General features: G+C 40.4%; 1 protein-coding gene across 1 annotated transcript in view; it reads right to left on the bottom strand.

The window, feature by feature from the left end:
• The window catches only part of TMEM163 (transmembrane protein 163), a 125,028-nt gene that overhangs the window by 28,847 nt on the left and 69,520 nt on the right, over nt 1-26,661 (bottom strand). The window contains exon 5 of the mRNA XM_054970324.1: nt 5,521-5,617. Within this exon, the coding sequence (XP_054826299.1) occupies nt 5,521-5,617 (97 nt within the window). The remainder of the gene's footprint in view (nt 1-5,520; nt 5,618-26,661) is intronic.

Genomic DNA, 26,661 nt, shown 5'->3' on the forward strand with positions numbered 1-26,661 from the left:
TAATCAAGCTTAGTTTTATTTGATCTGCCTGGAAACCTTTATATCAACAGGCTAATAATTTCCAATCTGATCTTCCTATGTTTCGGGCAGTTAAAAAAGATATGTTCTGGCAAGTAACTCTCTCACAATGGACAGTGGCAGAGTCTCAAGGAATGAGGAATTGCTTTAAACCCTCCTTCCAATACTGCAGAGGGCAAAGACGAGCTTCTGGCTAGTGTGAAAGCCCTTCTTGAATTGTTTGATTCAAGGAAGTATAAATAGGTGGCAGGTCCCATGACATATCTGTTGCCTATAGGAGAGATAAAGCCTGGAGTACTAAGAATGTCCATTTGCCTTTCAGCATCTATCACTCTTTGCTTAATGAGTGGTTTGGCCTGGTCTATCCCTAGGTTCAAAAGAGCTGGGGGAGACACACCTAATGTTTCAATAGACTGATATTTAATTGTTGCTACAGAGGACAAAACCCTTATTCCTGTGTCAGCTTAGTCAGAACAACTTTGCGTACAAAAATGTTTCAAGACTACAAGTAAGGAAAGCTCTGTAAAAAACTTGTTTTCAAACTATGGAAATGATTTTCTTGCCACTTGCGGCAATTGAAAATCCTTTGGTTGCAATTATAGACAGTTTAAGGAGTTTTTGATGTAAATATAGAAATTAGTGCCACACACAAACTGTGTTTAGGTTTATCTTCAAACTTTATAAAAATGCCAAAGGTAAATGTCTTGTGTCTTCTGTCTGAAATATGCTACAATCTAATTTTCAAAGCAGATGAAATATGAGTAAATTTGAGTTTGTCCCCTACTCTTTTAATTACAATATCAAATATAGCACACACGTAATTATGACTTACATATACCACTACTCATACATACATACCTTAGTCATGTTTAATTACAAATTAAAACTAGGGGAATAATTATCAACCAACATTTACTATTGAAATTTTTTACCAATATTCATACAATTAGGATATTTTTTAGACTTTTCTGTTACAAAAAAATATCGCTGAATTGGTTTGAACTGGTAGTGAATTGGTACTGTGTTTCTGAAGGGTATAAACTGAAATCTCAGTCTGGGATAGAGATGGGCACTAACTGAAATATGAACCAATGTTCGTCATGAACCAGTCCCGTTTGTGGTTCACAAACTGGTGGTTTGTCAGAGCCAATTTCTAACGAACCGCGATGAACTTTAGGCTGGTTTGTTTTTTTGTTTCATCACTGCAGACAGCCTGGCACCACCAATCAATTTCCTAGGCAACCAGAGATGGGCTTTCTGCAGTAGATGTGTTCACCTGACCACTTTTCAGCTGATAGGAGGCGTTTGAAAGCAGCAACACTTTTCTTGCCTGCAAGAAAAGTGTTGCTGCTTTCAAAGGGCCTGCCACTTTTTTTCAGCTGAGAGGAGGGGAATCCCCCTCCCATCAGCTGAGGTTCTTTTCACACTGGAACTTATTTGTTTTGCTTCTCATGTTTGCAGGAGTTTGCTTATTCCCTGCTGGCTTTAAAAGGCAGGAAAGGGTTAAATGGCTGGTCTTTCCCTTCCTCCTTTGGGGTATGCACACTCTCTCCTTTTTTTTCGAAGGCAAGAAAGGGTTGTAATGTTGTAACATTATAACACTGCAACATTGTAATGTTACTGCACATTCCTCCTGGCTTTAAAAGCCAGGAAAGGATTAAATGGCTCCTTTCCCCTCCCTCCTAGGCATGTTTCAGGCTTTGAAAAAGAGTGGGGGGACTCAAGTGTTTTGCACAGCCCTTTGGAAACAAAGTGGCAGGGAAGCTTCTTCATCCCCTCCAGTTTCCCAGCTACTTTGTTTCCAAAGGACTGTGCAAAATGCTTGTTTTTCTCTCTCTTTTTCAAATCCTGAAACAGGAAATCATGCTATGAAGACGCCTTCATGTCATGAGTTTTGCATGATTTTCTGGACAGTTTACAAGTGTGTGAAAACAGTGAATGTTTATCAGTGTTAGCCCCACTTAATATGATTTTTCCCTTTCATTTTCAACCCCCACCACCCATTACTGTAACCTGTGAACTCAGCCTGTAGATGATACCTATATCATTGATCAACTAGAGGCTTCTTAGGATGTCTTTTCTTCCTGTCGATGGTGGAAATTAGGAGGCAATATCACTTACCCACAGCAAACTAAAGAGTAACATGTTTGGCTTTCTAATGAACCAATAAGGGTGCAGTAGATACCCCTATCCCTTTTCTCAAATAATTAACACACTAGCCAGTGTCTATTTGCATGGTTTTAGATGTGGGTGTACCAGTCTCATGGATACTGATGAATGCATTGCCAAACATTTGTCATATATTCCTAGAAGACGTCCAATAAGAGAACATTGCTTATGCCATACTTACATACCTGATAAAGTACACAATAATCTCAAATTCTTTGATGATTAATCATACACTTAAAGAAGACAATCTATGTTTTAGTTAAGAGTACTTCATAAAGCTAGCAACATTATTTACGATAATTTCTAGGTTTGTTCTTGTAATAAAATCTAGGGATACCTTAAAAATTAGCCAAAATCCACTTGACAGAAGTACAGCTAGCTTTTACTACTGAATCCCGCACTCCAGTCAGCCCCAAGTACAGCATTTAATAGTTTTCTTGCTAACTGTGAAGGGTGACATTAGCAGCTCAGCATGAAGCTAAGAATCCACTCTGAGGACCATGAAGGAAGACTGAAATAGGAATGTAATACAGGTCGATAACAAAAGAATTCATTTCTTCTGTCTGGCTTCAGAAAAGCCTACAGAACAGAAGGTTAACACCCCTGCTCCCAGTTATACTAGATATCCCTCCTGACAAAAATATCATAGTGTGCAATATAAAACAAAAGTGGAGGGATAAAGCATTTTATTTTCTACAACACCAAGTTTACCAAGTTGTACAACACCAAGTTCCAGTTCAAAACAGGAACAAGAAGAAAAATATTTTCTGGCAGTAGCATAGGGCTTTTAATCATGTGATGGTTCTACACTCTGTAAATCTAGTTGGTCTATAAGGTGCTACTGGACTTGAATCTTGCTCTTCTACTGCAGATCAATACAGCTACCCACCTGAAGCTATCATGATAGTTCAATGAAAATCATAGTCATGCCATTGTAATTCCATACTAAGCATTGAAAACATCCCATTTCAAACATTAAAGAAATCTGACATTTTAAAGTAAGTTACAATTTAGAAGCCTCCTTATACTAGTTTTCTTCTGGTAATGTTAGATGAATTATGATTTGCTACCCAGACTTAATTCCCAGGAACTGCAGTGCAAGTATTCCACTTGTTCATGTAAAAAGAATCTGGACTCAAAACATGAAAATACTATTTCAAAGAATATTAGGGTCTTTTCCATATGGAGACAGCACTGTGCAATTATTTCATTGTTGCTACAGCTGCCAACATGGTACAGTGGCAATGGAGCTTCCATGAGGTAGCTTTCAACACCACAATCCCCCAGCAGCAGCCATCTTCCTTGCACCACTAGGGCTTTTCGGGTTTTTTTTCAATTGGCAATTGAATATCATTATAGTAACTTGCATGTCACGTTCTCAGAATTCCTAGTTTTCATTTCTAAAAAGTGAATCTCTAGCCCCTTTCATTGCAGAGATATACATTTACCATTGCATTTATGACAAAGGGGGCTAGGGGGCTTCAATTTTTATTAAGAAAGCAGGGGATACAGAAAGCCTGATACACTGATTGCTATAGAAACAGTGTGAAGAACCTAGCTATGAAGGGGAAATATCAGACCACATCAGCAACTCAGTAACAAATGGCCACTGTAACATATAGTTTGACCTTATGTCACTGAATGGCTCGCTCTACACTAGGGATGTGATTTCCCTGCCCACTTGCTTCTTTTTCCAGCTTTCCTCCTGTTAGCAGTAGGGAGCCCCTTACAGAATCTATGGCTGCACAGAGTGCAAACTTTGACACTAACCCTGGGGTGGTAGGCACTTAAGAGCAATTACTGTGCAGTAGATCAGAGAGAGCTGAGTAAAATCTTGATCTGTTCCCCATTTCTTCTTCATGTTTCCCTTTTGCTTATTTCTCCTAAGCATATTGTGAGAATGGCAGTGAGAATTCTGAGTGTTACAAGTTAATAGATTTTGTTTTACAGCAAAGCAAAGTATACCGAGTGCCAGCATGACACTTTATATAGTTCAGTGGTTAAATATTTTAATACCCTAATTCATACATTACATATATTTATTTATTTTAAACATCTGTATGCCACCCAACTTAGGGTCCCCAAAGCAGCAAACAATCAAAACATTAAATACAGATAAATATATATAAAATATTTTAAGAACTAAATAAAAGATACAAACATTTAAACAGAGAGACACACAAACAGGGAGACGGGCCAATGAGAGTTAGTGTGGGAATGCCAAACAATACAAAATAGGCTTCACACAATGGCAGAATACAATGATAGATGAAGCCAGAAAGGTAGGGCTGCCAGGTCTCCCAATGGGGGCAGGGAATCTCCTGCTCCCACCCTCCACCTACCTTCACTACTCACCTGGCTGGTGAGGGAGAAAAGGTGGGGGAACAGGTCTCACATGTGTGCTCCCAGTACAGCGCAATGATATCACTTCCAGGAGTTATGCCGTCCCAAGGGGGGGGGGGTAAGTACCCGGGTCCCTTCCCCCTCCCACCAGGAGGGTAAAGGAACCTGGCAACCCTACAGATAGATATCCCTGGGGAGGGAGTACCAGAGTTTTTGGACCACAATCAAGAAGAAGAGCCAGTTTGGTGTAGTGCTTAAGAGCTCAGGACTCTAATCTGGAGAGCCAGGTTTGATTCCCCACTCCTCCAGTTGAAGCCAGCTGGGTGACCTTGGGCTAGTCACAGTTCTCTGGAGCTCTCTCAGCCCCACCCACCTCACAGAGTGTTTTGTTGTGGGCATAATAGTAACATACTTTGTAAACCGCTCTGAGTGGGCATTAAGTTGTCCTGAAGGGTGGTATATAAATCGAATGTTATTATTATAAGGCCCTCTCTTGGGTTGCCACCCCTCTAGCCTTAAGATGGGATGGGTACACGAAAGGTCCTAAAAGGCCTCTGAAGATGACCAGAGTGGTCAGGCAGGTTCATATGAGAGAAGGTGGTCCTTAAAGTATACCAACCCCATGCCATATAGGGCTTTATACCAGCACCTTGAACTTGGACGGCAAACAAATTGGGAGCCAATATAGGTGGAACAAGACTGGAGTAATATGGCTCTTACAACCCACAAAAGTCAACATTCTGCTTGCTGAACTGCGACCCACTGTAGCTTCCAGACATTTTCAAGGGCAGCCCCATGTATAATACATAGCAGTAGTCTAAACTACATGTTATTGAGGGCATATACCACAATGATGAGATACCTATACCCCTAGTCACTATTGTCCTCCAATTAATTATATGTCTCTATGAGAGCAGAACATCTCATCTTCACACCACTGAAAACTGGACTCTCACTTTTTAAAACATAAAAATATAAAAATTGTCTTACCACTTCTGGGAGCAACTTAGTTGCAAGGTCATGGATGGCTTTGATCACTATACATAGAGAAGACAGAAGAAATATCACACCCAAGATGGCACAAGCTCTGTAAAGAAAGAAATCTTTATTACATATTTGGAACTTTGTTCCCTTTTGATTAATGGTGAATACTGGACTGTTTAGTCAACTTAATGTTTAGGAAATGACCTTTAAAAAGGGAGGCAAAAATGAAAAGACAAATCTATACCAAGCCCTTTCAGTGGGAATGTCAGCCTCCAAGTGGGGCTAGAAATCTCCCAGAATTATGGAGATCAGTTCCTCCTGGAGAAAACAGAAAGTTTAGGAGGTGGACTCTATGGCAATACATTGCTGCTGAACTCCCTACCCTACCCAAACCCTGCCCTTACCAAGATCTACCCCCAGATCTCTAGGAATTTCCAATCCTGAGTTAATAACAATAACAATGTTTGATTTATATACTGCCTTTCAGGATGACTTAACACCCACTCAGAGCAGTTTAAAAAGTATGTTATTATTATCCCTACAACAAAACACCCTGTGAGGTGGGTGGGGCTGAGAGAGCTCCTAGAAGCTGTGACTGACCCATGGTCACCCAGCTGGCTTCAAGTGGAGGAGTGGGGAATCAAACCCTGTTCTCCAGATTAGAGTCCCATGCTCTTAACCACTACACCAAACTGGTTATCAACCCCATCTTTCAGTCACATGACTGGGGAAGCAGAGAAAGTGTCAGGAGGAACACCAGGCACCTCATGAGCTGATATCAGGTACTGGTCTAAATGAAATACCTGGATCTGTTTGTGTTTTAGAGATCAGGCTCATGGAAAAGTTTGTCTATGTTTGAAATCTGTATAAACCTACTAAAAAGCATTTTGCAATTTCTGCTTTTTCAGCACATGGAAGATTATACTGATAGACTGGAAATAACATTTTGGTAAACCAGCATTGTTTTCAGTGATTGTATATACAAGACAAAACTAAGGCTATCATACTTTGGTCACATCATGAGAAGACAAGATTCTCTGGAAAAGTCAATCTGCTACGAAAAGTGGAAGGCAGCAGGAAAAGAGGAAAACATAAAGCAAGATGGCTTGACTCAATAAAAGAAGCCACATCCTCCAGTTTTCAGGATCTGAGCAAGTCTGTTAATGATAGGATGTTTTGGAGGTCTTTCCTTCATAGGGTCGCCATAGGTTGGAGGCAACTTGACGGCACATAGCACACATATACAAGATACTGAGTTCCAAATCACAGCATAAATCAGAATCATTTACTGACCGGAGCTCCCAATGGGTTTTACAAGGCTAAAGAGCAGTCAGGGAATGGGAGGACTCAATTTGTAGTAGGTTGGTGTCACGCACAGTACATGGAGGGAGATTAGTCCTTTTTGCCCTATACTATATTATAGAGTTTCTTCCCCAACCTGATATGAACACCAGTAGGCAAGGGGCAAAAAATATGTATAAACCCATAAGGGTTTTTTCCCCCCACTAAGGGCCTAGAGCAATTCAAGGAACCCAATTTCTTCTGGGACAAAGGATTACATTTATTATTCCCCTCAACCCACACATCACAATACCAGTCCAAATTGATGACCTTGCAGCAACATCTTAACTTTAAAAAAATATATATTGGGTGATCTTATCATGGATCCCCCACATCTAGGCTAGAAATGCTCTAAATTAGCCAACATTCTTTACTAATGAAAGTTACTTTATATAGTCCAGAATATGTATTCTCCTGATTTGTGGGAATCATTTTGAGGTTTTTTTCCCCCTGTTGTGATGGTTGGGAATTTTCCCAAGACTTGTGCTGGTAAGACCATACTAATAAAGATTGAGTGAGTGATTGTTAAATAATTCCTGTGTAAGCCAATCTCCAAGTTATCTGCATGTTTTAAACATCTTTCAGGCCTTTCTGATAAATGATGCTGTGTAATAATGCTATATGATAATTCACTTTATAACCAACATGTATTTTCTTTATTATAAAAGGGGAAATAAGCAAATGTTCTTCATCTGGCATCAGTGCCTTTTCACCCATTGGGAGCACAGTCTGAAGCAGCTATAATTAGCAGATCAGTGTGCTCCTATTTTTAACCCTGTAGACAATCTAGTGGTTTGGAAAAACATGCAAAATTTACATCAAATTCACTAAAGGAGCTACAGAAGTCTTGGCAGAAGTTTACCAAGCTTATGAAATGAAAACTCCATGGCATAGTTGTGAGTGACATTTTGTCATACCCTATTCAGGGAAGTAGATAAAGGGGATATAGAGTATATACATGCTGATGAACTCAAGGTGCTAAAGTTCTGAACAGCTGACAAAGGAACAGATTATGAGCCTAAGAAGCAAAGCACAGAAAGATAATACACATTCTCACAGTTGTTAGCATTGGGGTTCCCAACTTCCAAGTGGTGGCTGGAGAGCTCCTGGAACTACAACTAACTTCATACCACAGAGATCAGTTCCCCAGAAGAAAATGGCAGCTTTGAATCACTCACAACAACTCATGTGGTGATTCCCTAAAGTATAATACAAACAGAAATTCAATAGGAGGATGCCAATTCCTATGGCAACTGTAACATCTAGACCTGCTGTTAGGAAGGCAAACTCAGCCTACACAGAAAATAGATTCTAGCTCTCTGATTTGAGGAACTAGAATTCAGCAGTTTCAGTAAATCTCTCTCTGTGCTTGCTTCCAGTACTCCTTGCAGATACTTATTTACACAACAGACCTTGAGTTTTCTAGGCCTATACCAATCCTGCTAATTCACCCTGGCTGCAAGTCCATGGCCTTATTAAGATGGAAGCAAATTATGTACAAGCTCCAGACAGTTTGTCTTAAATTCTTGAGAATCTTGCAGGATTTCTTACACTAACCCTAAATATACAGGTTCACACGTTCTGCAACTCTCAGCTACAAACTCTGTTTAACACTAATGAAAAAATGTGAACTTTCACATTTTCAACTGTGACAGACATGACTGGTCCCAGCTCCACATCTCCTCAGAAACAGCCAATGAGAGCAGATGGAATGCTGGGCCAGTGTCAGTTGATGTCTGTTGAAAGGGAGTAAGAGAAAAAGAAGGCTTTTGGAGCTGTTTGGTGAGAGCCAGTTTGGTGTACTGGTTAAGAGCAGAGGACTCTAATCTGGAGGGCCAGGTTTGATTCCTCACTCCTCCACATGAAGCCAGCTGGGTGACCATGGGTCAGTCACAGCTTCTAGCTCTCTCAGTCCCACCCACCTCACAGGGTGTTTTGTTGTGGGGATAATAATGGCATACTTTGTAAACCGCTCTGAGTGGGTGTTAAGTCATCCTGAAGGGCAGTATATAAATCAAATGTTGTTGTTGTTGTTGTTGTTGTTGTTGTTGTTGTTGTTGTTGTTGTTGTTGTTGTGATGATGATGATGATGATGATGATGATGATGATGATGATGATGATGATGATGATGATGATGATGTTGAATGAAGGCAGCAGAGATGTTGCAGGCTGTTACAAACCTGTTCTGATACATTTGAGCACAGTTTATTTATGCGTTTTAAAATCATTCACTCCAGTGTTCTATGTTGTAAATAAAGTTTATTCTTGTTTTTGTTTTAACCCTGGTTGACTTGAAATTGTTGGCTGAGGGAATTAAAGTACACACACAAACCTCAAACATTGGTCACAACCAATGGGCCAAGTTTAATTAATCAGCATACATTAGGGAAAGTAAACACAGTAAACTTTTCCCAATAGCCCTGAGCAGTAGCTGGATGAAGGGAAGAAGTAAATACAGGGAACGGGCTGCCTGTCTGGTGGGACCTCTGAAAGAGGAGACCTTGCATGTATTTGGGTCAGGGGGGCTCTCTGCCTGATAATGAGTTAGACAGGTGGAGGGTTGACTGCCCTTTATTGCCTGGGAAGCCCTAAACCTGTGAGGGGAGGGTTCTGGTGGGTGGTGGAGGTATGTAAGGGGGTCATATTAACATATCAAAGCTATTGCTGAAGTGTGTTTATTTATTTACAAAAATTGTATGCCACCACTCCGCCCAATCTGGGTCATCAAGGCAGCTAACAGAACAAAATGTTATAAACAACACATCATGAAAACAATTAATAAAACTGTTAAAATTAAAACTATAATACATATTAAAAGCATATAAAACAGTATTTGAAATATTGTACAGAAATAAAGAATCATTGAGGGAACACCAGACATGTGCTGGTAGAAGACAGTAACAGACAAATACTTCTGTGGGGAGAGTTCCATAGTTTTGGGGCTACAGCCAAGAAGGCCTTCACTTGGGTTGTCACTTGCCTAATCTCAGAAGACAGGGGCACCCAAAGCAGGGCCTTGGAAGATGACGTTAAATAGTTGGATAGGTTCTTATAGGGGTTAGCTGGTCCCAAGCCATATTGAGTTTAAAAGTCAACACCAGCACTTTGCCAATTCTGTAACATTCAACATTCTGTTGAAGTTTCCAAACACTTTTCAAGGGCACCCTTGCATAGCGTGTATTGACATAATCTAATCTAGATGCTACTTGGGGCCTGCACCATAATAGCCAGATCTATTCTGCCTGGGAATGGTCACAGCTGCCTAAATTTGGTGCCATTATCTTTATAAACAGATGCCACAGACCCTCAAATACATTCCCCATAGAAAATAATGGTCCCCAAACTCCGGAACCCAAAAAAACAGATAGATTTGAATCCCAAACAGGTAATGTCCTACCTGAAAATCACAGTAAATACACACACACAGACACACACAAACAATTCCCAGATCCAAAAAATGTGTACTGGGTACCTGAAGGACCATCTTTTCTCTTACTAGTCTGTTCACTGGTTAAGATAGTATTCAGAGGACCTTTTTATTGCTCCGCTGAGGAAAGTAAGAGATCCAAAACTAGCATCTTTTGGAACCTGGAACACCCTCTCCATAAAGGTATATCTGGCATTCAATATACATATTTTCAAGCCCCAGGAAAATAAGGTTTTATATCCAGACTTTTGATAATTTCACCACCACCATCATGGAGATTTTAGCAGGAGGACCTTATCCTTTAAGCTCCTACTGACTTACGGATTTTAGGTATTTCACCCTGATATTCTGCATTGGTTTTCTCTTAGCATTTTATTTTATGCTTGTATGTTGGATCTATTTTAAGGCTACTCTCTTAATGGTCTGTGTTGCACTGTTCTTTTATGCTTTTACCTGCTGATACTGCTTTTATTTGTTTTACACAGCTGGTTTCTTATGTTTTATTGTTTCAATTAAAATGTTGTTAAGTCACTTTGCATATGTTTACATATAAAGTGCAGGTGATAAGCTGTTTACATAAACAAACTCACTCTGCAAACCTGAGCTTTTTGTGAGTTTATGATCACCTTTTCTATCCATCAGGAGAAAATAAGGGCATGAGTACAGACCTATTTAGTTAACAATGATGTCAGAGAACAGGTCTATTTTGCACTATTACATTTTACTGGGCTAAATAAACTTCAACTGAGCACTGGTACCAAATAAATTAGTAGGCCAAGATCCTTCAGAAATTAAAGTTGAATATCTGGTCTGTTTGATGCATCAGCAAAGAGAAAAGGAAAATTTAGGTCCGGGAGCTATAAAAGTAATGAAAAAGACACCACAAAAATTGTGTGTCCGTTTATATTTAGCAAAATATATTAGCAGATAGGATAAAAATGTTACTGAAGGAGAGATGTGTGCTATTACCTCTTGGATGATTCAGCATTCACTCATCACATTTATCTGGGGCAGCAGCTTTTTTAATATACTGGCTGTGAAATTCTGCAGTCATGCAAAATTCATGAGTGTCTGTCTTAATACCTAGGGCAGAATATCATAATGGCTAAGGCACAACTCTCTTTTCTGAATGCTGATTCCTCTTTGCACTGCGGAATATTTTATTATACATTTCAAAGGCAATCAGTAACAAAGACCCACTGAAAAATGAGAAAACCTTTCAAAACTGTATGTAATAAAAATATAAAAGAAAACTTTAATTCATATTTTACTAACAATGTAAACATGAGTCTTGGCTTTAATTCTGAGTAACAATTTAAATCTCAAATAGAAGTATATTAATTACTACCTGCCTGCTAAGAATTACTCAGCTATTTTGCAACAAAATATGATGATTCCCTAACTACAAGGCAGGAGTAGTATTAGCACCCCGCCCCTCCAGCCAGGTGAGGGGTGGTAGTGGGTGGGGAATTCCTAGGTTTCTTCCGGCACAGTCACATGGCCAAGCAGTTACAGCATATTCTGTTTCTTTAACTTTAAATATGCAGTGAAAATTATTAAAATGCTATTATCTTACATTGTTTTTATATATCTTTTAATCTAAAATATAAGCTCAAGAAGTGAAGGTATAAAATTTGAGACTCCATATAAATTACTTTTTTAAGCCAGCCAACTAAGCGCTTTTTAAAAAAAAATAATGTAGCTCAAAATAACATAATAGATACTTGAAAAATCATTATAGAGGCTCTCTCATCAGATTCAGGATTGGTTGCCACTCTCTATCAAGTACATACTTGGTGATAAACCCTGGTTTGTTATTATGTAATGCAGGGATCAGCAACTTTTTATAATTAAGTAGCCAAACTATGTCAAAATTCAGATCAAGAGATCAACAAAGAGCTACTGTATGAAAGATCATGTGCATAACTTTAACTATACAGATTAACATTACTGATAATTTAAGTGTTGATTAATAATCCATAATATTTCTGCAGCTCAACAACCGGCAGTTGCTTATTGAAAAGTGGCAAATGCAGGGTCTCACAATTACTAATTAAGCTACACAATGGTTTTAGTACACTGCAATAGTTTTAGTACACTGCATAAATTTGGCTACTGTTCACCAATCTATCATTTTTCTTTATATAAAGCATCTCGAAGAATCGCCCATAACAATATTTCCCTGCCATTCCTTTCACATATTCTATTTATCTATTTACTTCATTTAGATTCCACCATTCTCTCCAATCAGGGCTTTTTTTCAGGGGGAACGCTGGGGAACGGAGTTCTGGAACCTCTTGAAAATGGTCACATGGGTGGTGGCCCCACCCCCTGATCTCCAGACAGAGGGGAGTTTAGATTGCCCTCCGCGCCGCCGAGCGGCGCGGAGGGCAATCTAAACTCCCCTCTGTCTGGAGATCAGGGGGCGGGGCCACCACCCATGTGACCATTTTCTCCGAGGGCAACCTACTGAGTTCCACCACCTCTTTTCCCAGAAAAAAATCCCTGTCCCCAATGAAGACTGAAAGCAGCTTACATTATTCTCTTCTTTATTTATCCTCACAACAACCCTGTGAGGTATGTTAGGCTGAGAGTGTGTGACTGGCCCAAGATCACCCAGGGAGCTTTTCATGGCAGAGTGGGGATTCAAACCTGGGTCTCCCATATCCTAGTCCAACACTACACCACACTGTCCTTCCACTTACTTCTCCAATATATCATAACTTAAAAGATTTCATTTTCTTTTATAAACAACCCTATTTGGTTTCGTACAGAGCCTCATTTGGCTCTAGAGCTATGAGTCGCAGATCCCTGGTATAATGTATAAAGCAGTCTCAAGTTTAGCTATATCACAAGACATGGCATATTTACTCCTTAGTTACAAATGGTCTGCCAAGGAAAACAAGCCTGGGACAAATACAGATACTAAATTTAATTTTTTTATCAGTTAAAACCCAATTTTCGCAGCCTATCTAGATATTTCAAAGCCAACATCTCTGTAGAAGTAATCTTCCTGTCACATCAACAACTATCAATCATTCTATTAATTATTAATTCTTAATTTGCTAATCTTGTTTTCTCAACGTGTAATTTATTTGATTTTTTAATATTAGGTATGGGTAACTTGCCCAAATCAACTGTGTTCCATGGACTATGCTAAACATTTAATAGAAAGAATTACATTAATGGAACTGAAAGGAAAGAATTCAATACAATAGAAGGTGACATTTTCACCAATATTGCAAAAAAAAAAATGCAAAGTCTATCAGCTCATAAACATAGATGATGCATTTTATCCTTCTGAAACTTGGTTTCTTGAGAAATTGTCCTTAAACTTCAAAAAGTATTTAGCTTCTAAATGTCTCTCTTTTGCACAAGCAATCACTATCATGCATTTTCAAATGTTAACATTTTCAGGCTATTAGAAATGCAACCCAACTGTATTGTAAGACAGAACAGAAAAGTCTTTATGTTTGGTAGAGATAAATCCTTAAGATCTACCCCTAAGGGATCTAGATAACCTCATGCACAACAAAAGTAGGCTATTCACAGACTGCAGATCACGATAAACCCTACACCTTCAGTTAGCATCACCATTCATCTGATACAGATGATAGAACCCCTGAGTAGTGCAGTGGTCTTTCCTGTTTACAGAATCCTGTAAACAAGATTTCCCCTCATTCCTGCACCTTGTAGCTCACAGCTTGCTTGTCAATATCACACATAGGTAACCAGTTACTTGGTTAACTGGTTCTGTAATTCAGATAAAGCAAATGTTCCATACTGGTTGGCAGGGGTGATTTCCTAGAAAAAGAACTGCAGGAACTCATTAGTATAACTCATTAGCGTATCTCATTAGCATATGCCACACACCCTGGCATCATCAGAAGTGTGTCAGAAGACAACATCCACCCCTCAGGCCCCTTTCCCCAAAAATCTCCAGGTATTTCCTTAAAGCAGAATGAACTCAAAGCAGCTTACCCTCCTCTGGCGAACCAGCCCTGCTTGCACCCACGCACGCACTCACTCTCTCTCACAAGTCACAAATGAATATAAAGCAGGAGAATGAATTCAAAGCAGCTTACCCTCCTTTGGAGTCCAGCCGTACCCGGCTTGCACTCTCACTCACTCACTCTTTTTCTCTCTCGCGAGTCACAAATGAAAATAAAGCAGCAGATCAGAATGAATTCAAAGCAGCTTACGTTCCTTTGGAGCCCAGCCCCACTCGGCTTGCACTCATTCACTCCTTTTCTCTCTCTCTCTCTCTCTCTCTCCCTCTTTCACGAGTCACAAATGAAAATAAAGCAGCAGCGCAGAATGAATTCAAAGCAGCTTACGTTCCTTTGGGGAGCCCTCACCGCTTACAGGCCTCAAGGATGGCCCGTGCCCATGCCCATGCCCCCCCCAGTTCCTACCAGGGAAACTACGAGGTGGTGATGGTGCTGCTGCTGCTGCTGCTGCTGCCTGCTGCTAAAGACAAGGAAAGCCAGGAAGAAAAGGAATCACGTGGGCGGGGCCAAAACCCACATGACCTCTTTTCAGATCTACCTGAACGCTGTTCCAGCACGTTCTGCCTCCAAATGAGCCCTGCTGATTGGTCTTGAATTCACACACAATGGTTTTAGGAAATATCACTTGTCTTGCCTTCAGAAATTGGTGTTAAAGTTTTGTGTTCTCCAGAACTACTATGGTTTAATTATGTCAATACCAAAGAGCAAACATATAGTAGCTTTATATACTCTGGCAGCAGTAAGACTAATATTTGCAAAGAGATGAAAGGAAAAGATTATTCAGAAAAAAATAGTGGCTTCAGGGTCGCCAACCTCCAGGTGGTGGCTACAGATTTCCTGGAATTACAACTTAATCTCCAGAGTCCAGACAGGGATCAGTTCCCCTGAAGAAAATAGCTGCTTTGGAGAGTGGACTCTGTGGCCTTTATACCCTTTTGAGGTCCCTCTCCTCCCCAAACCCCACTCTCTTCAGACTCCACCTTCAACATCTCCTGGAATTTCCTAACCTGGAGCTAGCAATTATAAATGTCTTAACAAAGTAAAAGCTTTATATAAATTGCTTAGGCATTTGCTTTCCAGAATTCTCAAGATGTGAAGGAGTTAGTTAAAATGTAACAATGTAAAACAATATCTGGAGCCAGACAAGATAGAGGTATAAAGATGTGTTTGTTCTTCGTTGTACCAAATCTTTACTGGATATGTTAACAACAAACAATATTGTTCTATACATGTATAAGTTAATTCATTTTTAATTCCTTGGTCAATCTGAAGTCTGAGTTATGAAAACTTAATTCATTTTTAATTCCTTGGTCAATCTGAAGTCTGAGTTATGAAAAATACTACCCAGATTAAGGCCTACCAGGCATTTAGCACTAAGGGTATACAATTTGGTATTCCAGAGCCAAATATATACTCAGATAACACCTTACAGAAAGTATTCGGATGTATTCGGTATTAAGGGTGTGCATCTAGGCAATTTTGTTGTGGTTTCAGTTCCTGGGCTGCTGAGTGAACTGTTTAAAATGTAGTGCTTTTGCTTTTGTTTCCGTTTATTCCCCCAATTTAAATCTTTCTTTATCTCTTATTGCCTGGGGTGAGGTGGGGGGGTCGCTTGCTGTTTGTTTTTTGCATGCTCTTGTATTTGTTCGTTTTTGAAGTTCAATATTTAAAGGGTTATTGTGGGAGGTGGTGTTGGGGAATTCACTGAAGATTGTTTTTTGTTTGTGTGTTTAATTGCTGTTGTGTGGGGGTGCTTTTTCTTGTGTTCTGTTGGTAGTAGGTGTTGGGGACCTTGTTCAGGGACCTGTAGAATTGGATCTCTTGGTCCAATCCTCTTGAAACTTGGGGAGTTTGTAGTGGAAAGGAAAGACTAGATTCCTTGAAATTTTGTTGGAATTTGCCTAAAACATGACCCCCAGCTCCCTGAATAGTTTCCCCATAGGGAATAATGAAAGTCAAATATATTTGGATTGCCAGATAAAATCTATATTGTCTGCTATATCCCTCAATGTGGCCTTTAAGCGACAATAACTACCCTGTTGGCTTCACTTGCAGCTAACACACAATAAAACTATTCAGATTCCTGCATGATGGTAAAACTCTTCCAGCATTTCAAATATATTTTCTTTTCCAAGACCCTCCAGGTGGTGTGAGAATCCAAGACTTATGGCACTTTTAAGCACAGCTATGCATTAGTGCGGTAGGTTACATCTCCCACTACAACATTCTTAAAAGTGCAACTGCAAATACAGCCATAATTATACTTATACAAGGAATCTTTCCTTCTGTCTGTCTGAAGGAAAGGTGGGCAGACTATAAGCAGACTAAAGCATAACCACATGTTCAGCACAAGTTCTGTCGAGAGAATACTTTATCTATATGAGTGTATTCATTCCAATTACAAGGCCTCGAAAGAGTCCTGCATTGATTCGGTTTTGTTTTCGCAGCCATGTCGGACGCTCCTCTCGGCAGGTCCGAGAAGAAGCGGCCGAGCCGCCTGGCCGGGCGGCTGATCTGCAAAGGTTAGCCCCCAGACTCTCAGGCAGGGAGTCTGAGTCCGGGGCGCGGCGGGAAGAGCCCTCTGACAGATCGAGGCAGGGGGTAAATTGCCCGTTTGTCCCTATGGAGGCCGGCAGACGAGCGCGGCACCTAGTGTGCTGCCGGGCTATGGAAAACGGCAAGGAACAGGATTAGGCGAAAGCCTGCAAGTAAGCGAATCCCTTCTGTTACTACAAGTGTATGTGAGGAGTGGGGGGGTCTGAAGGTTAGAAGACTCGGATTTCTCCCCCCTCATAGAGTCTCGGAAGATTGGCGGTTCCCCCCCCCCTAAAATGGCAGCGAAAAAGCAGAGTCCTGCTCTTGGCAAGTCAGTTACGGCTGCCTTGCAGAGGGGCGAGACGCTTGAGGAACTGGTTAAAAGAGCGGTTATGGAAGCCATAAAACCCTTTGTTGACAAGCTGAATGAAAAAGATCAAAGGGTGGGCTTAATTGAAAGCGATGTGAAAGCCATTAAAGAAGCAGCGGGGGGGGGCAGAGAAGTCTGCCCGGGAAAGTGCGTCACTTACGAGAGCAGCGAACAGGGAATTAAAGTTGGTGGGAAACCAGCTGATCGGACTGCAAGTGGAGCGAACACAAACCATTTTGCGTCTCCAGAATGTTAAAGAGGAGGAAAACGAGGATTTGTGGGATCTCGCCTCGGAACTTTTAGCGACACCCGCGAGGGCAACTAAAGAAGAAGCGTAAAGCGCCATTTTGGGAGTCCGTCGGGCATCTTCAAAATATGCAATGAAGCGGCAGCTGCCTCGCGAGATTGTTATCGAGTTTTCATCTAAGAGGGTCCGGGACAGTATCCTATATAATTCATACAATGCGGAATTGGACTTTCTGGGAAATAAAGTCAAGATATTGAAGGACGTTCCATTTTTAGTTCGGAAGAGAAGATTTAAATACAAGAAGTTGGCAGCTCTTTTGAGGGAATGTGACATAAAGTACAAATGGCTACTCCCGGAAGGAATCGGGTTTAGTTATAAAGATCAAGCTCACAAGATTAATTCGGAAGATCAGCTAAGGGATTTTGTGGATAAAAATCCAGAATTTGGACCAGATACCAAGCAAAAAGAAGAGGATCCGAAGCCTGAAGGGCGGGGGGAGGCAATGAGCGCTCTGGCAGTAGTTGCGCAGAGGGAATTGCGTCCGAGGCCCAGGGGAGGGAAAAAGATTTAATTTGAACTGTAATTTGTAATTTGTATGATCAACCACTCCATCACTACTTTATTAAGCTATTTTTTTTACTATGGCAGTATGAAGGGAAAGCATTCAAATGTAGCGTTTAGTGTTTGTAGGTTACCTTCCCCTTTTTTTCCACCCCCCCTTTCCCTTTCTCTTTTTTCTCCCTTCTTTCCCTTCCCTTGTGCTATTGTAGTCCTTTGTAGTTACTGTCATTGTAGTTTTGTATGTTAGATATTGAAAATAAAAAATTATTAAAAAAAAAAGAGTCCTGCATTGTTATTTTTCGTCACTACCTCCCCGAAGATCCAACTACGAGCTTTTTAACTGCAGCAACTTTAATATACGCTATTGGAATTGGAATTACTGCAGCTGCTGGCACCAGACTTGCCCTCCAATGGATCCTCGTATAAAACCATAAAAAAAGACCATACTAGAGCGCGTTACCTGACTGACATCATAGTCTATAAGCTCAGGGTAGCATTTACATCATTACATTTTCAGTCTATGCCAACTGAGATGCTACTCAAGCTATTCCAAAAAAACTCCATCGATCAGCGTATATATGTCTGTGCAACCTCAACTGAGGACTTACCACCAAGGCTTTTTTTCAGTGGGAACGCCGTGGAACGGAGTTCTGGCACCTCTCGTGTCCGGTGGCCCTGCTCCCTGATCTCCAGACAGAGATCATTTCCCCTGAAGGAAATGGCCATTTTTTAAGGGGGCCCGTGTGTTTCTCCCTCATTTCCCTCTTGAGAGTTCCACCACCTTTTCCCAGAAAAAAAGCCCTGCTTACCACACTATGTTTTAAGCTGTCCCTTATACCAGGAATCAAGGGGAAAATTTCTTGTGAATATTTGATCTGGTCTCCATCTTCTGTCAAATTTTGATAAACTAAATTTCATACTTTCAGACACAGACCCTTTTATTTCAAATAGGATGGCACTCTATGTTCTGGCTGCTAGGAAAATAAGGGCAAGTGTGGCAAGTAGGAGAGTAAACACCTGATACAGATTGTTGTTTTATAAGCTGGTAGAAACCATTTGGTTTTAATGTAGTTTACTTTTTACATTTTAGGTAAAATGCATTTTATTGTAATTGTATATGCCTGTAATTATATTTGTATTTATGTATTTTTTTCGTCTTTTTAATGAAAGGTTTTGGATTGTGAAGGTCTATGGCCATATACAATAAATTATCTATCCATCTTTATCCATATGAATGAATTTCCTATGTCTCCTAAAGACATGGCATACATGATGTAGTGGTTAGGATCTGGGTGATCCAGTATGATTCCCCACTCTGCCATGGAAGCTCAATGGGGGACCTTTAGCCAGTCACACACTCTAAGCCTAACCTACCTCACAGGGTTGTTGTAAGGATAAAATGGAAAAAAGGAAAATGATGTAAACTGCTTTGGGTCCCCAATGGGGAGAAAAGAGGGGTATAAAATAAGCAAATTCTTTACCCACATCAGTCACTCGACACACTGCACATTAACTGACATGCCACTACCAGCTGTGGGAAGCCAACAGAGCCCACAGATCAGCACCCTTTACCATGAATGTTTTGAATTGACCATTAGAAATCCACACTTGCTTTCATAGCCTGAAAAAATGCATTCAATATTGATGTCTTTCTGATTTTTCCCTGTATGGTAGAACAGTGCTGGAATCCATCTATGTTTACTGCTTAACGTTTCCCCAGATTTTTTCAAGGCTTGAATCATTATTCATTTCCTGTTACTTGACTTTTCAGGAGTAGGTGGGTGGAAGAAATCTGTTATGCAAAAAAAAAAACTGAACAGAGGAAAATTTGTAGTTGCCTGTTCATACAGTAATTATCAAAAAAAAGAGTGAAGATACATGGCAGTAAACATAGACATGAAAGGCAAGAGATTTATAGTGCAATCCAATGAAATCAATGGGCTTATATAAGAGTGTAGCTATGCTTGGGATTGCACTGTTAAACTTGTTATGGGGAGGCTTTCCATACCCTAATTATGAACAGCATATATCTACCTTGTCTGTTGGTGGGACTAATTCTGGTACCCTGAAAGGCACAAGCCATTACATTTGCTATTAAAAGGAGTGATACAATGATGTGGTCCAGACATTTATGAACATCTTAGTGAAAGTGCATGGAAATGGTAAGTGTCAAACAGCATGCATAACACTAACAGTGCAATCCTAAACAGAGTTACTCCAGTCTAACCCCATTGATTTCAATAGGCTTAGACTGGAGTAACTTTGCTTAGGATTGCACCATAAATGTGCTTAAAACCACATTTTTTAAAAAAATCAATGAAAGTGGATAGAAAATCCTAGCTAAAAAAGTGGTCTTCTGAGTTTCCACACCGGGGACCTATTGAACTGCAAGCACATAAATGAAAATCACACTATAGAGATTTTTGATAGGAAGAGGGGAAGCCAAAATTATGACTTTGCCAGTGTCAAGCCATGGGCGACAGTCAAAAAGAGCTGAGAACAGGAAACAAAAGTCAGGCAGGAGAGGAGCAAGCCATGGGTCAGAACCATGGACAAATCCTTTCTACCAAACTGACCTCACCTCAGTGTCCTATTTCTTTTCTCAGCATACATGCAAGGAGAAGCAAGAAGCATGGAACTCTTGGTCTACAGGCAGCAGTTCATTCCAAATGTATCAAAGAAATAGCTTCAGGAGCAGCTGCAACCTACCTAAGAGTTCAAACGCATAACTTCCTCATCTTTCCGCAGCAATCCACAAAATATGGCAGTGTCGAGGGTGAGGGAGTGACATGACTGAAAACACACTGTAAACGTGCACCAGGAATCTTAGGCAACAGCAGCTTTTGAGTGAGAGCTTCCTTTGCGCCATCGCTTTATGATGGCAACCATGGAGACCTATAGTAGCCAAATGATCATTTTTATTTCCTATAATCCTAAAGCATCTTAAAATAAGAGATGCAATTCTTAACTTCCTATAATCAAAACGAGTCCAGTAGCACCTTTAAGACTAACCAATTTTATTGTAGCATAAGCTTTCGAGAATCAAGTTCTCTTCGTCAGATGCCTGATACAGTCTCTGTAGCTTATGCTACAATAAAATTGGTTAGTCTTAAAGGTGCTACTGGACTCTTTTTGATTTTGCTACCACAGACTAACACGGCTAACTCCTCTGCATCTATAACTTCCTATAAAAAGGCTTCCAAGATTAGATGGCCATTCACAATGTAAAAATTATCTGAGCTAGTAACACATCCTCAAAAAGAAAACTGAATGGGTTTTCTAAGGACATGTCCCCTTTTTAAAACGGCTAATAGTGTTGGTTACCCAGTTTCAATTAGTGAAATGGAGCGGGGTTTGAAGAGTTAAATCACTTGCTGCATGGCCCCAGTCTCAAATTACAGCTGTGTGTATGCAACATGTACTTTTCACAGACTGAGAGCCAAGCTACAAGTGATGCTGTACACAGGTTGGACACTTGTCAGCTTCTCTCAAGTTTTGATGGGAAATGTAGGCATCCTGGTCTTGCAGCTGTAATGGAGAGCCAAGCTGTAAAACTTGGCCTACATTTCCCATCAAAACTTGAGGGCAGCTGACAAGAGTTCAACCTGTGTACAGCGTCACTTGTAGCTTGGCTCTGACAGAGATCTGTGATCTCTATCATAGCTGTTTGGCCCAACTGTAGCACCATGAGCACAGCCCTGTACTCCATATGTATGTGGATGGAATCTTAGTCCCATTCAAAGGATTCCTGTACTCTGAACACAATGGAGTTATAAATATGTTAACACCGAGAACATATAGAGCCACCTGCATCATTCAATGCCTCATCCTTTCCTAACCTCAGGGCTCAAACAGCTCTGTTAGATCAGTAAACAACATTAGTAAATCTGCTGTTCAAGCAAGCATATATAAGAATGTTTTTTGTTACAAATGTTATGCTAGACTACATTTCTCCAGTTTAGCTGGAAAGCTAGATTTGGTTTATATAATTTATCCACATTAAAATATACATGGCGGGGATGTCTCCCTGTCTAATTATCATCCCATCGGCTCTCCAGCAAATGGAATGTAGTGACAATATGTCTAACTGGGTATATAATCAAGCCCTTGGTAATTACTACTCTCAGCAAAATCTGCTACAAGAACAGCAGAGGTGTGGCAACAGAATTAAGGATTAAGAAAAAATCAGTGATGCATACAAATGCAATACTTATGAGTGTTTTCACTTAAACTTGCTGGTACTTGAATAGATAAATAAATAAATATAATATAATCATTTCCATTTCCTCCTCTCGTACATTGTATTTAACAAGATGATTTTCACATATGGTTGCAACCAATTTCAGCAGCCTTCTGTGAAATTAATTAGAATATTCACTGAACTGTGATGACACTATGCTGAATAAAACAAGATTGTCAATATCAGCCAAATAACTAGCTGGTTGGCTTTGTTAATACAGGGTTATCTTCACAGCTCAGTTTTCAAAATTGCCCAAAAAACAGACCTTGTTTTCTTCTTTTAATACAGGAAGAGAGATACATTTTAATAAAACAAGCCATTGTGTTCTTATCATTATTGCTTTAAGTAAGCATTTTTTAAAATCTTATCAGTAATGACCAATAGCAGATCAGCAGGGGCTGCCCCCTGAGACTGCTGTCCCCAGCCGTAGCTCCCACATCTTTCCTCTCCTTCTCTCCACCCCCTCATGAACTGGAACTGCTAATGCTCCTAATTTCCCAAAACATAGAGCTGTGTTTTAAGATGCCTGGGGATTGAAGAGGGAAGGCTATAACAGTTCCAGCACCTGAGATGGTAGGGCAATAGGCAGCAGTGGGGTGGGGGGGGGAGAGGTTGCTGCCCCCAACATCCACCACCTAAGGAAACATCCCTCATTATAATATCAGCTTTGGAAATGGATTTTTGTTTGTTTTTTGTATTTTAATATCTTTTATTAAAGTGGAAAGGCAGAATCCAGGCTTTAAGGTACCAACAAATGTGCTTGCATACAATAATACCCAAAGTCAAAGTGACTTAATAGTACAGATCATTTCATATGATACAGCCACAAGTGAAGGATGCTTAAAATCACTTGTTTGTGGTTACTTTTCATATGTTCTTGGCTTGTCATGCAGATCAGCCTCTACCTCCGATTCATCTTGGTGCTGCCATACAAATGGGTACAGAATTTTTCAGTGGTGGTGTGGCGTCAAACAGGATGGTTTTGTCCAATATATACCCCATACTTGTTGGTCAGGAAAAAAAATCATAGCCTGCTCTGATCTATTTCCAAGCATGTTGCCTGGCTTCAAAAGAGATGACGATGCTTTTGCAGGGTTCTCTACAATGTAATTTTTAATATCACCACATCCTTTGGGTTTGGTCCATTGGAGGATTTCTGCTGGTGGAGGGGGGAGTGTTTTTTGCTGACTCCCCCCCTCTGACTCCTCCTCTCTATTCCCTTCCTGGAAGTCCCATATCCCCAAGTACAGTGTTTGGGATGGTGAGGTGATTTAGGGCTTCAACAAGAAAATACAGGCAATTGCGCTCTGTTGAAATCCATCTGTAGAAACCCTCCGAAAGATTCAAGCCTTCATGCTAGCTTCACATCTTACTAACTTGACTATATAAGCTTAGTTTAACACTAAATCACAATGGTAAACATTATTCACATATAACCTGATTAGGTCAATTTGTACTATACTGTTAATTTTAATAATAAATAGTGTATAGAGCATTTAAAACGAACTCATAATTAACATAGAATGGGGGGGGGGGAGTCAGCACTCTGTCAGAAGATACACTGCAGCAACATGGCATGAGAGAGAAGGCTAGGAAGGACATAAAAAATATAGGAATGTCCAAAGATAATAAGCCATTTGAAAATAGACCAAACTTCCATAAAAAGGGATACTTGTTGCTAAATGTTGTTGGAAAGTTGGGGGAGGGGTACAAAAACAAATCAGAGAAATGCTTATTGAACAGAGAAAGTTAAAAAATGTCTCAATTATTTACTCATTTTAAGGAATAAAAGGGTAACAGATGCAGAAAGAGACTGGAGAGAGAACCACTGGAACTCTGCCTTGGTACTGAAATACACACATCTGGGTTCTCATGCTAGCTTAGCACTACAGGAGCCATAGCACAAAGGCCCAGGGCCACGGAGTTGAACTCCATGCTGCAGCTTCTCTCCGTGTCAACAAGAACCCACCAATTTCCCCAGGGTTATCTCTAGTGGGGGGAGCAACGGAATCCTGGACTCCGGCTGGTCCCAGATTTAGCATATTACTGAACTGTGCAGGAAGTACTGCTGCCATTCTCATTCAGAAAAATAATGTAAGAAATAATTGAAAGGAACAGTGCAGTCAACCTATTCCTTGAGGCATGTCTGGAACAATTTCATCAGAAGTAGCCCTTAGTTGAAAATGGTAGTTGGAAAACCAATTTCTGTAGAGGCACAATCTCAAACCCTGAAACACATTTTTAGCTACTGTGGTGCTATAACTGAGGGAGAGATCAAGAAAGGTGCTGAACTAGATCAGATCACAGTCAATCCAACATCCCATTTTGCTCAATGGTCAACTGGAAAATAATCTTTAGAAGACATATAAGCAGGGCAAAGAACCTAAATCTTCCTCTGTTGTTATCCACTACAGCACTGAATACAAATACAGGTTCCATTAAATAATTTTACAGGGGTTCCATTTCATCTTTGTATCTAATAGGCAAAGATGAGCCTATACTTCATTAATTCATGTAATTCCCTTTAAAGCCTTCTAAGCCAGTGGTCACCACTACATTTTGTGACAACACATTTCACATGTTAACAATGCAATATGTGAAGTACTTTGTCCTGAATCTATTACATCAACTTCAAATTTAATATTAAGAGAAAGGAAGAAAAAATCTACTTTTCCCACATCATACACAAACCTTTATCATTTTCCCCTTAGTTGCCTCTTAACTCTTGAGGCTATGAACCCTCAAGAAGATGCCATCCATATTAACTTTCCATAGTTAACTCAAAAGTGCTAAGTTTGTCCAATTATGGCCACTGGTGTGTGGTATGCACATGCTTTAATTTTGCTCCCAAGATCTAGTTTCTGTTTTTCCCTCAAGCCCTGCACAAGAGAGATCTCACATGAGTCTTGCGTGTTTGTTGTTAAGCTTGTAGACTCTCAGCTGTATTAGTGTTCTTTCCCTGATGGAAGCAATAAAGACTTCTAGTTGAAGTTACTAGAGTCTCTGTTGCCCACAGAGAAGACCTGAAGAGCAAACTTAATTAGGATAAGTTTACCATATCTCACAGAATACTGCTGCCTTTAAAAATTTCACTTCAGGAAAGGATAATGTCTCTAAAGCACTGACTTTGGTTGGTGAATTATCACTTGCCAGAAGAGGGGCACAGAGAGATGACAGGAGAAAGGAGGAAGATTCCTGAAGAAGAACCTGTTGCTCTGTGTTTCCATCTCAGCAGACCAGGAGGCTGAGAAAAATGGTGTTAAACAAACTGGGACTTCTGTATTCAGACCTCACAGATTAAATGCCTTGCACATGTAGTTAGAATCCCAGTTCAACAATCACCAATAAACTAGTTTCCTGGGCAGCCTGTATTCAAACTAACACTAATCTAAAGTTCAATCAAACCACAGTTTATTAACTGTGATTTATCATGACATCTAAAGGCAGAAACAGATGCATGATGAAATACTGATAAAATGCCTTAGAAGTGTTAAACATTATTGGTATAGCCTAGAAAATCCACAACAACCATTATTGGTATTATTTTTAAAAAGGTTAAGGTATTTCTCCATGTGAACAGTTGTGTACTTCTAGTCCAAAGGTCAACTTTAAAGTCAGAAATAAATTGTTACTAATTTTATCTAGATTCTTCTAGCACTGTATACAGGAATATTAGCTCTATTAATTTTGTGTATATATCTTCAGTCCTTGCTTACTGCTTATTATTTGGCATTGTACATGATAATGCTGTAGATTAGCACTATAACCTGGATCTATGACGTGGTAACATCAAGACTTGACTACTATAATGTGCTCTACATAGGTCTGCCCTTGAAGTCAACTTGGAGACTCTGGTTGGTGCAGAACACCACAACTCAGTTATTATCCAGAACTAGACAGGGCATGCATATCACTCCCATTCTGCAGTCATTCCATTGGTTGCTTATCAGTTACTGGACTCAAAACAAGGTTTTGGTTATTACATACAAACCCCTTCATGGTCTTGTTCATATCTGTTAAACCACCTCTCTCCCTTTATTCCACCATGGCAGCTTTGTTCAACTGAACAGGGCTTCTGCAGATCCCACCATGCAGTAGGACAAAATCAATAGCTGCCCATACGCATGCATCCTCTGTAGTGGCCCCTGTCAGGGCTTGTCGCTGCTGCCGCTGGGCGGGGCCCCAGCTGGGCTGGCCCTGACGTCAGAGGGGCACCAGGGATGCTGCAGGACCCTGCTCTGTGGAAGGAGGGGCAGTATACATCACCCTGGCTCCCTCTCAATCCACTCGCTGGCCTGCTCAACCTGGTCTGCTTACCCTCTGCATCCTCCATCATCTCCTCCTCCCAGACCTCGCCTTCACTCTCACTCCACACCATCTCTCCTTACTCACACCCACCACCTCAGAGCTCTTCCC

Source organism: Eublepharis macularius, chromosome 2, assembly GCF_028583425.1.
Source record: "Eublepharis macularius isolate TG4126 chromosome 2, MPM_Emac_v1.0, whole genome shotgun sequence".
NCBI classification, from domain to species: domain Eukaryota; kingdom Metazoa; phylum Chordata; class Lepidosauria; order Squamata; family Eublepharidae; genus Eublepharis; species Eublepharis macularius.